Source organism: Marmota monax, unplaced genomic scaffold, assembly GCF_021218885.2.
Source record: "Marmota monax isolate L192 unplaced genomic scaffold, Marmota_monax_Labrador192_F-V1.1 WCK01_AAM20220418_F8-fsc00016, whole genome shotgun sequence".
NCBI classification, from domain to species: Eukaryota; Metazoa; Chordata; class Mammalia; order Rodentia; family Sciuridae; genus Marmota; species Marmota monax.
The window spans coordinates 12,006,068-12,022,462 of NW_026695209.1; the positions used below are offsets into that span (position 1 = coordinate 12,006,068).

Genomic DNA, 16,395 nt, shown 5'->3' on the forward strand with positions numbered 1-16,395 from the left:
CACCATCATAAAAATGGGAAGGCAAACTAAGTTATCTGACTAAAATCTCTTCTAGAAAAAAAAATGACTATAATATTTAAATATGAAATCCACAAGTGATTTCCCTTCTCAATTTAATATTTTGCATATTCATCTGAGGTGACATTAGCTACAGTATGAGAAGCTTCTTACCTCTTGTGTCATTTTCTATTTCTGTCCTCCAGCGATGTAAACAGCTTTCCAGCACAGAAAGTTCTTCTTCTGTTATGTGCCTTGGTGCTGGATGCATGGGCAAATCTGGAGGTATCCGAGACTGAGTGAATGGTTTGTGTATTACTGACCTCGATGAAACTGCAGAAACTGATGGAGGAGATGTGCTGGGCAGTTCTGAAGAAGGAACTCCCTGTAGTTCTGTTGTGCTGCATTTTGAAAGCATAAAATATTTCTCATTAAGTCTTTAAACTAAAGCACTAGAAAACATACAGCACTGTTACCCTATAATTTCAAAAAGAACAGATCATAGAAAAGAAATACATGGATTGACTTAATATTCTGATGAGATCTGTAATGCATGAGGACTCCATTATTATAAAGACAAAATTGATATTACAGTAAAAATGGCTTGCTCACATTTAAGAAGAAAAAGAAAACTAATGCATGCTGAAATTAAAAAGATTTTCTCTTTCTAAAATTTATCAGCTTATATACACTAATAAATTTTATTTTAAAGGCATTATTTTGATGGTTGACAAACAGTTGAAACTTACATAACTTATACCAAATCAATGTACAATATAATTCTGAACATTAAAAAAAACTATGAAAAGTTTAATTTGGAAACATAAACTCTACTAAAATACTGAAATAAGAATGCTCCCAGAAGACATAAAATCTTCTAAGTAAGTTAGAGCACACATTTTCTAAAACCTTCCTTCCATCAGTTGCATGTAATACAGGCAAACAGCTGCCAGATTCACAAAGGAAACTTCACCTTGATGATGTCTGTGATGGTGTGGAACCACTAGGTGGGGAACTAGCATCAATGTCATCGACAGGAGAAGTGCAGACAGGTTTACTTGAGGCAAATTCCAATGCATATTGCAGAACATCCACCAAGGGGAATCGTTTGGGACCCGAACCGTAACTTAAATATCTGTTACATAAAATATATGAAAAAATAAAAAGTAAAAAAATAAAATAAAATATATGAAGGTTTTTATTTTTATAGAGAGCACATACGGATTTTTAAAAAGAATTCTTACAAAATATGTTATAATACTTCAAAAACTCTCAACAAGGAAATTAATTTGCTTTCAAATGAAGAAGGCAAAACTGATTATGCATTCAAGAAGAAAACATAATCAGATGTTCCTCAAAGGAAGAAACAAATGCTGATTAAGACAGAAGGAAACAAAATCTGACTGAGACTGAAGTATGTATATACTGTTAAACTTACAAAAACCAGTCTAAATTGTATCTGAACAGGAAGATAGAAACTGAGAATTCCATCTCCAAACACCATTTGAATCTCTCAAAATGGTTACTGATACTTTGTAAGAATACAAATTATAATAAGATGTGTTATTTTTGTACAAAAAAATTAGGCTTCAATTTGCAAAATAAAACTAAAATAAGGGAATAAAGATCAGGTCAGAAGTTGCAAAGGGGAATCTCTCAGGCCACATTTTAGTCTATATATTTTTGATTCACCCATTTGCAGAAAGTTCAACAGTCTAGATGCTGGCTTCTTTTGGAAATAATGTGAAGCACTACACAATAATGAGACCCCATTTACACAAGGCATGACCCACCGGTACTAGAAAGCACTTGTTTCGTCTATGCTCAGGTGTGCTGTTTGTGTTTCTCTCACCACAACCTTAATCCTCACCTGGTTCCCTCCTTCATGAAGCTTCTAAAAGGCCCTGACAGTTATTTGAGTTTGCATCCTGTGTGTTGAGAGGAAAAACTTAGGTGCTATTCATTTTAATAGAAAGCTCAAAAGTAATGTTTAGTTTCATGCTCAATACTAGATTAATGCAACTTCACTTCTACTTTCAACACCACAGGCATTACCTCTTGACAATGAAATATTTAACATCAAATGCTAGAACAATGTTCTATACTTGACTATAGATTATTTCTAGTTTCGAACAAAACTCAAAACTAAATCTTTCAAGCAATATATCAATCCAGAATGATGAATTACTCCTACATTTACAATAAAAAATCTAGACAGTCAACAAATATGTAATTTCCCATAGTTAAAATTTCATATAAGTTAAAGTACCTTTCTAGTCTTTGTTGTAATACTGTGAGGTAATCTTTAAGTCTCTTGATTTCTTCTCTCTTAATTCTTGTTATTTCTCTGTTTCTATGCATGTATCTATCAGGGGAAAAAAATTATTAACTACTTTCAAAAATTATTTTTGAAATTATTTAGCAATTATTTCAAATTAGTCTCAAATATCTTGGAAGCAGAAACAATCTTCAGTCTAAACATCACAAAGAATCAATTCATTTGAATTTTACAATAAAATATCAGATAATACAAAAGTGTTTTCTAAAATTCAAACAGAATTTTGATTATAAAAATAACTTCATTTTTAAATTTCCTTATAAAATTATTACCAGTAACTATACTTTTCTAATATAACATGAGCTCTAAATTTTCCTTGTTAAATGGTATCAGACATCATGCAAAAGATTTATTCTAAGAAAATAAATATTTTTTCCTATAAAAACAATAAATTCTTCATTTGCTTATTAAAACTATTAAGAATCTAAGTCATGTTGTACAGTAAACCATACCTGTCCAAATATAAAACCTGAGGAAATTCTAATTTGTTGTGAATTTTTTCTGGTCTTCCCAATGCTTGATTAAATTCAAATCTTGATAACTCAAATGTTAACACAGGTGGTAGTTCTGTAAACCAATGCTGAAAGACAACAAAACAAACAAAAAACTTCATATCAAGTTTCTGTTTTCTCCACTGAAATTTTAGACACAGCAAATTGACACTAACATTTTTATGCACACCATCACATCTCTGACATCACAAAGAACTGAGTACAAAATTTAGTTTAAACTCAACTTCTTCCTAAGTTTTCCACACCTTTTAAAAATTCCAAGAGTGGGTATTACTCATAATCAGTAAAGAGAAAAATCTTCTAACAACCATCTTTCTTCCAAGATAATTCATTACATTAGAAATTCTAACCCAAAGAAAAAAACAGTAGTTAAAACCAAAGCTTAGTAACAAGTCTTCCATCTTTAGCAGTATATTGAAAGTATTATACTTTATTCACCCACAATGTCAATTGACAACTATTGAATGAAACATAAACTTCAATCAAATTTCATTCTGTTTTAATGCTGAATAGAATTCCATTGTGTGTGTGTGTGTGTGTGTGTGTGTATCACATTTTCGTTATCCATTCATCTACTGAAGGGCATCCACTATTGTGAATTGTGCTGCTATAAACATTGATATGGCTGTGTCCCTGTAGCATGCTGTTTTTAAGTCCTGTGGGTACAGACTGAGGAGTGGGATAGCTGGATCAAATGGTGGTTCCATTCTGAGTTTTCCAAGGAATCTCCATACTGCTTTCTGCATTGGCTGCACCAGTTTGTAGTCCCACCTGCAATAAATGATTCTGCCTTTTTCCCCACATCCTTACCAACACTTATTGTTGTTTGTATTCTTAATAGCTGCTCTTCTGACTGAAGTGAAATGAAATCTTAAGAGTGGTTTCAATTTGCATTTCTCTATTTGCTAGAGATGTTGAATATTTCTTCATATATTTGTTGATTGATTGTATATAATCTTCTGAGAAGTGTCTGTTCAATTTCTTGGCCCATTTATTGATTGGGTTATTTGTTCATTTGGTGTCATATATAACAAATTAGAATAAAAACATCTCAACCAAATTTCATATAAAATTTGTTTTTATATAATGGTTTCAAGTTTTATATAAACATATTATTTACATAAAGAGAAAGAAAATTTATTTATTTAATATATAACAGAAATTTATTTATTTAATATATATATTATTTATTTAGTATATATTAAATATATAACAATATATTTAATATATATTTATGTATTAAATATATTTATTTATTTAATATATAAATATATGATATATATTTATTTAATATATAATACATTTATTTATTTAATATAGTATAAATATTTATTTAATTAATGTATATATGCTGTTTTTAAGTCCTTTGAGTATAGACCGAGGAGAGGGATAGCTGGGTCAAATGGGGGCTCCATTTTCAATTTTCCAAAGGAAATTTTTAAAACTTGCAAATCAAGAAATTCAGAAGTAAAGCATCATGTAACAAATACTTTTGAATCACTTATTTCTATAAGCCTTGCAATATGCTACTATAAAAAGAAATTGCTGCATATATTTTACCATGTATGATGATTTCAAGTGGCACAAAATACCACCACACATCCATCAATAAACTAAGAACATATTAACTTAAATTTGAATATCTAAAAACAGGAAATGATACACACCTGGCAATCTGAAATGACTAGGATCTGAAAAACTACTTTTTAAAATTAAAGCTAATAAAATAAATGGTTATTCAATATTATTTCTCCCTCCAAAATTGCAACTAATTAGCTGAACTGAGATTTCCTGAATTGAATATAGGTTATTTTTTACCCAAAGTCAAGATTTAAGAAATTTCCTATAAGGATAGTACCTAAAATGGAGTAGATAAATATTGTGAAAGATCTAATATTAAAAACATTTGAAGTTTAAAATTTGACAAGAAAGTGTTCTACTTATTTTGATCTTCCTTGTCACTGGCAAGAATGTTTGAGTTACTTCATATTCACAACCATAAGTACTGTAAAATTTTAAAACATTACATCATATATCTCATAAATAAAACTTTTGACCTCTTAGCATAATATTCCATACTCAATTTTATGATATTCATGCAAGTCTACTTCAAGAACTGTTACTTTCACATTTTATCATAATACTTAAGTGTCACCATTAAAATTGAATAGTTGCACATTTTAATTCATGTGAATCTACAATGACTGAGAGAAATAAAATGACCCAAATTGTGGCAAGTTGTTCTCTAAGACATAAAGTCTAGGAAACATAATTAGCTTCTATACCTCACACAAAAGGATGTAATAGTTCGTTATGAAAGCATTTCCTCATCAATAAATGGGATGGTATCAGCCAAAAATTTCTTCATAGCAAAGGAAACAATCAAGAGTATAAAGAGAGGGCCTACAGAATAGCAGAAAATCTTTGCCACCTGTACTACAGATAGATATAAAAACTCAAAAAAATAACCATAAACAACAACAAAAAGCGAATAATCTCATCAATAAATGGGCAAAAGAATTAAACAGACAATTCATAGAAAAAGAAATACAATCAGTCAACAAATATATGAAGAAATGTTCAATATATTTGGCAATTAGAGAAATGCAAATCAAAATTGCACTAAGATTCCACCTCACTCCAGTCAGAATGGCAATTATCAAGAATATAAGCAACAATAAATGTTGACGAAGATATTGAGGAGGAAAAGTACACTCATACATTGCTGGTGGAACTGCAAATTGGTGCAACTTCTCTGGAAAGCAGTATGGAGATTCCTCAGAACACCTGGAATGGAATCACCATTGGACCCAGTTATTCCACTCCACTATACCCAAAGGACTTAAAATCATCATAATAGAGCAATACAACCACACCAATGTTTACAGCAGCTCAATTCACAATAGCTGTTAGGGAACCAATCTAGGTACCCTTCAACAGATTAATGGATAAAGAAAATGTGGAATATTAGTCATTAAAAAACAACTATGATTTCTGCTGGTGAATGGATGGAACTGGAGTCTATTATGCTAAGTGAAATAAGCCAACCCCTCCCCCTCTCAAAAAAAAAAAGGCTGCATGATCTCTCTGATATGTGGATGCTAACACACAACAGGGTAGGGGATAAGAATAGCAATTCACTGGATTAGACAAAGGGGGGTGAAGGGAAGGGAGAGAGGATGGGTACAGGAAAAAGAATAGAATGAATCGGACATACCTTTCCTACCCTTATATCAGAATACATGACCAGTGTAACTCCACATCATGTACAACCACAAGAATGGGATCCTAATTAGAATTAGCTATACTCTATGTAATGTATAGTATGTCAAAATATACTCTACTGTAATATATATCTGAAAAGAACAAATTAAAAATTTAAAAAAAATTAAATTAGAAAAGTAGTTTGTGAGAACAACCATGCTCAGAATAACTATGTTTTTGTCAGTGATGGACTGCATGTATGAGAGTGGTCCTGTAAGATCATAATAGAACTTAAAACTTCCTGTCACCTCATGATGTCCTAGTGCAAGGCATTACTGATACATCTGTAGTCCAAACTGGCATGAACAGACCTGCATTGCTAGTCAATTAAACTATACCATATATAACTATGTACAGAACATAATACTTAATGACAATAAATGTTACTCACTTCTGTATTTACTACACTAGTTTCTATAATTATTTTAGAGTATGTTTCCTCTACTTATTTAAATAAAATAAAAAACAAAATAAAATAAACCTTTACCGCAAAACAGTATGTCATTCATTATATTCTGGCAGCACCCTCAAGTACCACATTTATCTCAGATATCTCATTTTATTGTGTCTCTTGATTCATGGTACAAGAAGCCATGACAAGTGATTGATCTAGACCATGCAGGTTTGTGTAGGTGTGCTGTTATTCATATAATGACAAAATTCCCAAGGATAAATTTCTCAGAATGTGTCACCAGAGTTAAGAGACACAGGGCTGTAGTTATATTTCATATAACCATTTTAAATTCATTCAGTAAGCTTATTTAGTATATCATTCCAGAAATTTAAAATTCATAACCCATTGAATGTTTTAACTTAAGTAATTTTAGACACTGGAGCCCTTCCTATATTAGTCGTCTGCAGCCACTTCAACAAAAAAAGATTTTTGTGTGTTTGCCAAAGTAAAATCATCTTTTAGGAAATATTAAGTAAGAAGAAAAAGCTTTTATTCACAGGAATTATACCAATTTAATATAGTCCATAATTTTAAATAATTAAAATTATTTAAAAATTCAACACAATATTAGTTAAAATAATTTAAAATTTTATTTAAATATTTTGGTTTGAATATTTTTCTTGGTTTGTTTGAGTATGTGGTATTAAGAAAGATCAATGGTTTCATGAAGAATAAAATACTTTGAAGAGATAATGAAATATAAACTAATTTAAATATTAATAAAAAAGATAGTAAAGCCAGGCGTGGTGGCACACACCAGTAATCCCAACAGTTCAAGAGACTGAGGCAGGAGGATTTCGAGTTCAAAGCTAGCCTCAGCAATGAGGCGCTAAGCAACTCAGTGAGACCCTGTCTCAAAATAAAACATGAAACAGGGCTTGTGGTTCTGTGGTCGAGTGCCTCTGAAGTCAATCCCTGGTACCAAAAATATAAATAAATAAAAGATATTAAACTCTAGTCTATGATAGTCTCTTAAAACAAGTTGAATTAAGAAAACTATTATCTCTAACAAATCTAGACAACTGATAACAGGGATCATAGTTAACCAAATTTGCTGTTATTGAGATTGTTTTCAGACTGCTAATTCAGAGAAAACGACAAACCATTGAATTCCTTAGGTGAGATGGAAAAACCAGACAGAAAATACACATTGGACTATACAGCATTTAGAGTATAAAGCCAGTAAAATGATGGAGAATAAAAACAACATGTGTTGGAGAAAAAATAGACTTCAGATTCTATGTAAAAATAATCAATTTTTATTTAAAAAATATAAATATGTGAGGAAGATTATTTAACAATAGAACATAGTATATTTCACTTAAAACTACTCTGCCAATATAAGGAAAAATGCCGTCCATGTCCTTATGCCGCAAACTCATTACCCTTTTATTTAACAGCAAACAGGAAAGATTTCTGGGGATCTATTTTCTTTTTTCCACAATGAGAACTGCAAAAGCTATGAATTTAAATTTCTGGAATGATATACTAAATAAACTTACTGAATAAGTTAAAAATTGTTATATGCAATATAACTACAGCCATGTGTCCCTAACACATTCTGAGAAATTTATTGTCTAAAATTGTCTAAACTTACAATTTAGACAAATGCCATTTATTCTCAAATAAACAAGAACCCAAGACTTTCTTAAATAAACAGAGATATTATTACTTAATATTTAATTACTAAACACCTGCCTATTCATTATAAAGACCTTAGATTCTTTTTGCTAAGCATGACCCTGCATACTTACAATGTGATTCTATCTGCAGTCACCACATTACCCACTAAGGATACAATAGTGAACCACAGAGATAAACATATATACACTCCTGCATGGAATTTACATCTAGACAACTATCCGTCACTGTTTCACTCTGTAGCACAAGGACTGATTGCCGGGCACATGATCTGCATTTTGTTTTCTATTATAGTGTCAACACTCCCCAACAGATAAAATATGTGAATGGATAGATACAGAGATGGTGCTGAAGAAAGATAGAGAAACAAAGAAAGGTGGAGAGAAACAAACCAGGGGAGACAAATAAAAGGTTTGTGTTTTTTTTTAATCACTTCTTTCTTGAGAAAGTAAGTTTTTCCATTAGACTTTATGCAATCAGCAATTTTACAAAAAACGGAGTATTTCCTATGTAAGACTGAATAAATGCCAACAATATTTGATAATAGTAATATACACCTCTAGAAAAATCTACCCTAATATCAATGTTTTTCTTTTTTTAACATGTAGGACTAACATACTGCTAATGGCTAGCATCTTGACTAAAAAAACATATAAAGATGGGTTTTTAACAACAAAATAAATTTATTGAGATAAGTTTAAGTGATAATTTTACATAGATTCATAGTTGAAATTGTGAAATAATTTCCACATATGTCTAAGTTACCAAAATTAAACCCAAACACATTTTTTTCTGAGTATTTTCTCCATTATTAGTAATTGTTAGAACCTTAAATTGTGCTTTATGTCATTTTAAGAAAGACCTGGAGAAGTATGGAGATACTGAAAATGCTAAGCTCACCTCTTGGCCTGATTTTCCTGAATTCTCTGAATGTAGAGACTCAATTTCTCCTTCAATCATTGCAGCTTCTAGGCACTCATGCAGATCTTTGAACCCATTGACCTGAAGTGGATACTGACCAAACATTTCAGTGTTTTCAAATTTTTTACCTATAGAAAGGAGAAAAGTTAATTAAATTAATCTTGTCAACACAGTTTTTCAGCTACTAAAGTAAATGTATATACGGAATCTTTACCTGTAAAAGTGATTTGATTATATTACAGAGAATAAAGAATTATTATAAATTTTCCTATTGGTTATACATATATACATGTACACACAATATATATAAACTCTTGTAAAAAGCACCATCTCAGGACAAGAAACTATAAATACTGAGCATACAACACGTAGCAGTGAGGAAGAGATAGGGTCCTGAGTTGAAGAAACTCTGTTTTGTTTGAAAGATACTATATATGTTAACTGCTCATATACTATAAGCCAATTATTGCTTATTATTATAGATATTATTAAAAATATAGATATTATTAAAAATATAGAGATATTAAAAAATATTGCTTATTATTATAGATATTATTAAAAATATGAGAGGGCATAGAAGGAGAGCTAACCTAGTCCTATAAGGTAGAGGAAAGACATTGGTGGCAAAGTGACTTTAAGCTTCCACAGTGAGTGGAAGTTAGCCAGGCCAGAGTGGGGTAGATGGCTAGCAAGTATTCTTGTCCAGGGAATAAGCATGGCAAAGACTTTAAAGCTATAGAGAACTTGGCCTACTTAAGGAACCAAAGCAAAGCCAGTACAGCTTGGGAAAACAAGAGGATAGCAATGAAAAATCCAGTAGGCTTAAAATTTACAAGGTTGCATAGTGCTACTAAGAAATTTTTTCACTATATTCAGAATATATCAAGAAGTCATTGAACAGTTAAATATAGGAATAACAGAATCAGATCTATGTCTTGAAATACCTTTCTAGCCTCTTTGCCAAGTGGGTAACAGACCATTGGGAGACAACTGCAGAATCCACACAGAAATAAAGGTATGTAGATTAGGTGTTGACTTAACCAATTGGCTTGTAAAATGGGAAAGAAGACAGCAGAACAAGGAATTTATCAATAATGACACTCAGATTCCTAGCATGAAGAATCAGATTGATTTTATGAGCTGAAAGTAGTACTACCAAAGGGAGAACAACAACAACAAAAAACCTTTAACAGTTGTTTTGAAGCAGTCATGGAAATCACTGATTCAGAACGGTCCATTGAGACTTCAATGTGAAAGGAGAGCTGGATATATGAATCTGTAACTATTAACAGCCTTGTCTGAAGATATGAATAGCTGGAGAGGTGTTTACTGACTATAAATCAAGGCAGTGGATGCAACTGCTTAAGAATGACATAGGAAGAAAATAGGAACTAAGCTGAGTCCCAAGGACTTTAGATACACAGACAAACTGTAAGCATGGCTTAAGAAGTACTGTATGTAGAACATCAATAACCATAGATCCCTTTTAGAGAAGCTGTGAGCTCAGGAGCTAAAGCAGAAAGGATTGAGTAAATGAGAAGTAAATAGGGAAGCAAACATCATTCTTAAGTAGCTTAACTCCAAACAGGAATGAAAGGGGATTCTGGGGAAAAAGTATGAGAAGGGATTCTTTTTTTTTTTTTTTAATGGTAATATATAAGATATCAGAATGTATCTAAATACTGATAATAAAGACAGAGAAGACGAAGAAGTGAAAGATACTAAGAAAAAGTGAGATTACGAAGTAAGGTCTAAGAGAAAGCATACAGAGATGGAATTCTAAACACATATAACAATGTTCTTTATATAAAACAATATTTCCTTTATTATTTGGTGACCCAGATAAAAAGAATATGGTAGAAGTGGTGATGAATCCTGAAGCTCCTGTATCTGGGCAGTGGTTAAGAAATACCATACAAAATAACAAACAGATATAAACTCAGAGCCTTGAGTAGAACCCACGTCAATTACATTTCATCAGTTTTACAGTAAATCCTTGAAATCTGAGGTGATACGTTTCTAAGAGAATGAAGAGAAAAAGGTGAGTGGAAAGGAGGTAAGTGGAAAAGATGAAAATAGTTACTGCAGAAAACAGGACAGAGATCAGTGATTACACAAAGCCAATAACACTGCCAGGTGGGGTTGCAGATATGAGACCACTGAAGCTCTGTTCGCTCTCCCAGGCACCTTGTCCAAGGTTTTGCTTCTGCACAATCACTACAAATCCATGCTCTGTTTTAACTGGCTAGCAGTTGACTTTTACACAGCAACATTAAGTACTCAGTACCTGAAGAGAAAATATAAATAGCTAAATGAGGGAAAGAGAATAATCAGGGACCACAAAGGAGTGGAGGTAAGACCGTTTTAGGTACCTACAAGAGTGATCTTTTATTTATTTTTTTTATTAGTTGCTCAAACATTACAATGATCTTGACATATCATACACTTGATTCAAATGGGGTATGAATTCTTATTTTTCCATGTGTACAGATGGACAAGGAAGGAAGTGAAGTACGGACCAGGGCCAAGAGGAATGGAATGCAGAGGTCGATGAACTAGAAGTTCTCAAAACATTGAGGAAGGTTTGCAGTGTGAGTGTTTTAGCAAACAAACCCAAAATCACCCGGAAGGAGAAGCAATGGTCCAAAATAAAGCTTTAGGGAAATAACAATGTAAAAATGATGTAATAGTGTAAAAATGATAAGAAAAATGCTCTACAAGTAAACTATCTTTTATTGTAACAGAGTCCAAATGGAAACATATTAAGGCCACATTTATTCAGCACAATAGCTTTGAGCAACTTACTGATACCAAGTACAAAAATTTCAATACTGATTGACAAACTAAGCATTCTAAAAACAATGACCTTTTTGTTTTGTTTTGTTTTTTACTGTGCTGAGAATTGCAGTCTTCCACTGAATTATTTACTTATTCCCAGAACTTTTTATTTCTATTTTGGGACAGGGTCTCACTGTTAAGGCTGGCCTCAAACTTGGGATCCTCCTGCATCAGCCTCCTGAGTTGCTGGGATTATAGGCATGTGCAACCACATTGGGCTTAATAACAATCAGCTGTAAGACCTAATGTAACACAAGTAGAAGCACTCACATAGCATATTAGATACAGTGCCCAGTCTCAACCTGATTGAACCTATTCACCGCTGCAGATAGTGTTCTACTTCACATAAAATCAGAATAGTATAACTGTAATACTGTGTAAAATATTTCACTTTATATAAATTTATATAATAAACATTAGCATTTGAAGTAGACAAAAGTGTTCTAATGTTCTAACAATGTTCTCAGTCTAGCCCTTTAAATGCCTGACTAAAAGCTGACTTAGTAACTTCCTTTTTATGCCTAATTATCAACTTCAAACATAATTTCATGGGAATCCACTACTTAAGAATGTGAAGGAAAAACAATTGTCCAAATTTTATACTTTGGGTGATCCACAAAAACTTTCAAAAGTTGATGGTCTGGGTGATATGAGAAAAACTATTTTTGAAGAATAGTTTTTCCCTTATGGTTTGGGACTTTAAATACTGCTAAATGAAGATATATCTAAATGAGTCTGATTCCCTTACCTTTTTTAAGAAAACCAGCTACTCCCAAATTTTAAGGAATAGGTTATCTAGCATAGAATGAATATTAACATCCTTAACATATTTTTCAAAAGACAGAATTCAATCCTTTCTTGAAAACCAGAATCTAAATAATTTCATAATCACTCAGAAAATGAGAATCCTGCAACACTCTATGCTAAGTTGCTAAATTCAGCTTTCAATATTAAAAAAATTTTAAAAAGGAAAACTTAAAAACTGAGTATCATACCAAGCCTGGCATTCAACTCCATTACATGCTACATATACATTACCTAAAAGGCTTAGGATCAGAAGTGTTTCCGATTTTGGAATATTTACGTAGACATTACCAACAAAGCATCTCCTATCTGAAAATCCCAAATCTAAAATGTTCAAATATCTGAAACTTTTTGAGTGTCATGTCAGTTCCCTACTATCCCATAAATTTCTTCATTTCAATAACTCCCAGGATAAAAGAAGCTCTCTCAGTGGAAAGAACATAAGCATAAAATGAACTACCAATTAGCATGTGAAAATGCACTTTGTACCTTTTCTTTCAATTCTGTGCTCTGTGTAAAAATGATTGGTAGGAGCAATATAAAAGAGACTTTCAGACAGTAAGTCAAATTAAAAGTAAAAATCATTCCACAAATATAGAGTCACTATCAAGACAATCGAACTAATGGATAACAACATCTCTTTTATTTAATAAAAAGCAAACATGTAACTGTACCTTCAAGGACTCCCACGGCTAGGAATCTTCCATAGAACAACTCTACCATAGGGTTCTTTGGCTTCTCTTCATCCCTAAAGCATATTAAAAAATACAAAAGTACTTATAATTCTTGTATCTACAAATAATAGAGAAAACATTAAAATACATGACAAGATGATAACATTTCATTTATGAGGCTATCACTCCACATGGCTCTGTTATTTATCATATGACCTTAGGCAAAGTACTTAAATTTATTCTTCCATTTCTTCTCCTGTCAACTAAGAACCTCATGACACTGTTATAGGGGATAATATGAGCTGCTGCAGGAAACAAACTTAGAAGACAACCTGATAGCCTGTGTTCATGATGAGCTTCCTCATTCTGTTGTCACACATTTCAGTCTTGCAATTTATGACTAAAATATAAGGTTACTTAGACTTCTTGGGAAGTCTTTTAATCAGTACAGATTTCTACAAAATTTTAGAAAGTTCTTTCTACATGTACATAAAAGAGTGCATATAATCTAAAAACAATGGCTCTTACCAAGGAAGACAAAAACACCATATCAGTCAGAGGAACTCAAAGCTACCTCATCCTTTTCTCAAGTTTCATGTTGCTAGCAAATTAGTCTTTTGTTAATTTCCCATATTTTTTAACATGTGAGGTTTGTTTTTATTTTTATTTTTGCTTGAAACAAAAAAAGAAATAACAATTTTTAAATTAACTTTTTAGGTTTGTACTATATGGCCCTGAAAGACAAAGTTGGTCTTGGCCTTATTGTATAAAATGTGTGTTGTAGTCACATATACAAAATTATTCATTAATTATGTATTTAAATGAATACAACTGACTTGTGAAGCACTGTTTTTGAAAAAGGGGGGGGGGGATATTGTGTGCCTCTGGGTAAATGCATTATATGGGTCATCATTTAATATTTAGAATAATGGTAGTAAATCCTTCACTTAATCCTTACAATAATCGAATTAGCACTGGTTGATCTTTAGTGCTATTCAAAATACTTGGTGGGCTCTTCACCTTCAGGTAAATGTAAACGTACCCCCCATATATTTTAATCATTTATATGTAGCCATGAACATATAAGTATACATATTTGTTTCTTTTTCTTCATTTTTAGCATTTTTTTAGGATAGTTATTATTCCTTGTCTTGTCTTTTAAGAGTTAGGTTTTTTGTTTATTTTGGTTTTCTTTTGTTCACTCCTCTTTCCTATTCTGTCCCACAAACAGTAAGATTCTCTTCTCTCTTTCTCTCTTTGTTTTTTTCTATTTTTTTCTCTTCCTTCTATACTCATCACTTGCTACACCTCTTCTGCATTCTCTCTATTCACATTTTGGACATTCTAAACTTTCTTTTACCTCCCTATCACATCTTAATTTCTTTTAATGAACTGTGTTTTTTTTTTAAATTTATTTATTACTTTTAGTTGTAGTTGGACACAATGCTTTTTTAATTTTATTTATTAATCTTTATGTGGTGCTGAGGATAGACCCCAGGGCCTCCCAGGTGCTAGGCGAGCATTCTACTGCTGAGCCATAATCCCAGCTCATTAACTGTATTTTTAGAACAATTTGGTTTATATAACTCCTGCCCAAGCATTCATGCTGTTGCAGTTACTATAAATAGTGTTAGGAGAACTGGTTATCCATATGTAAAAAAATGAAAATAGACCCTTATCTCTTACCCTGAACAAAAATCAACTCAAAATTGATCAAAAACCTAGGAATTATACTAGAAACCATGCAACTCCTAGAAGAGAATACAGATAGGGTCAACACTTCACCATAAAGATGTAGGCAACAACTTTCTCAATAGGACCCCTGAAGATCAGGAAATAATGCCAAGAGTTAATAAATGCAATGATATCAAGTTAAAAAGTTTCTACATTGCAAAGAAAACAATTAAGAATGTGAAAAGAGAACCTATATAATGGAAGAAAATCTTTGCTAGTTATTCTTCTGACAGACAATTCACATCTAGAATATATAAAGAATTCAAAAAACAACATTTAAAAAAACCCAATTAGTAAAAGGGGCAATGAACTAAATACACACTTCTCTAAAGAAACATAAATGGCCAATGAATCTCCCTATAATCAGAATGGCAACCATCAAGAATGCAAACAGTAAACCCTGCATGGTAGCAAATGCCTATAATCCCAGCGGTTCAGAAGGCTGAGGCAGGAGGACTGAAAGTTCAAGGCCAGCCTCAGCAATTTAGTGAAGCCCTAAGCAACTTAAGGACACCTGTCTCAAAATGTTTTTAAAAGGGCAGGAAGAGGCTGAGGATGCAGCTCAGTGGTAAAGTGCCCCTAAGTTCAATCTGCAATACTAAAAATAAAAAATAACAATAATAAATGCTGGAGAAGATGTGGAGAAAAAGGAAAACTTTTACACTGCTGTTGGGATTATAAATTAGTACAATCACTATGGAAGTCAGCATGGACGTTCCTCAAAAGGCTAGGAATAGAACCAATAGACCTAGCAATACCACTCCCTCATCTTTATCCTAAAAAATTAAAGTCACCATACCATAGTGATATATGCATATTCATGTTTATAGCAGCAGAATTCACAATAGCCCAACCTTGGAACCAGCCTAAGTGTCTGGCAACAGATAAATGGATTAAGAAAATGCAATATATACACACAATGGAATTTTACTCAGCCATAAAGAAAAATGAAATTATGTAATTTGCAAGAAAATGGATGGTACTTGAGAACATTATGTTATACAAAATAAGCCAAACTAAGAAAGTCAACGTTCATGTTTTCTCTCATATGTGAAAGCTAGAGAGGAGACAAAAAAAGAAAGATGGCTAGGCATCTCATGACAATCAAAGGGACATTGGGAGAACAGAAGAAGGGAGGAAAAGGAAGGGAAGGGAAGGGAAGGGAAAGGAAAGGGAGGGGAGGGGAAATAATAAAAAATAATATTTGCCAAATTACAC

General features: G+C 32.2%; 1 protein-coding gene across 4 annotated transcripts in view; it reads right to left on the bottom strand.

The window, feature by feature from the left end:
- Positions 1–16,395, bottom strand: part of Usp25 (ubiquitin specific peptidase 25) — a 136,432-nt gene that overhangs the window by 48,337 nt on the left and 71,700 nt on the right. For all 4 annotated transcript variants that reach the window (XM_046430476.2, XM_046430475.2, XM_046430477.2 and 1 more), the window contains 6 exons: positions 13,444–13,517; positions 9,107–9,255; positions 2,788–2,915; positions 2,267–2,362; positions 971–1,132; positions 172–398 (listed from right to left, as the gene is read on the bottom strand). In XM_046430476.2, coding sequence (XP_046286432.1) covers positions 172–398; positions 971–1,132; positions 2,267–2,362; positions 2,788–2,915; positions 9,107–9,255; positions 13,444–13,517 — 836 coding nt within the window. The remainder of the gene's footprint in view (positions 1–171; positions 399–970; positions 1,133–2,266; positions 2,363–2,787; positions 2,916–9,106; positions 9,256–13,443; positions 13,518–16,395) is intronic.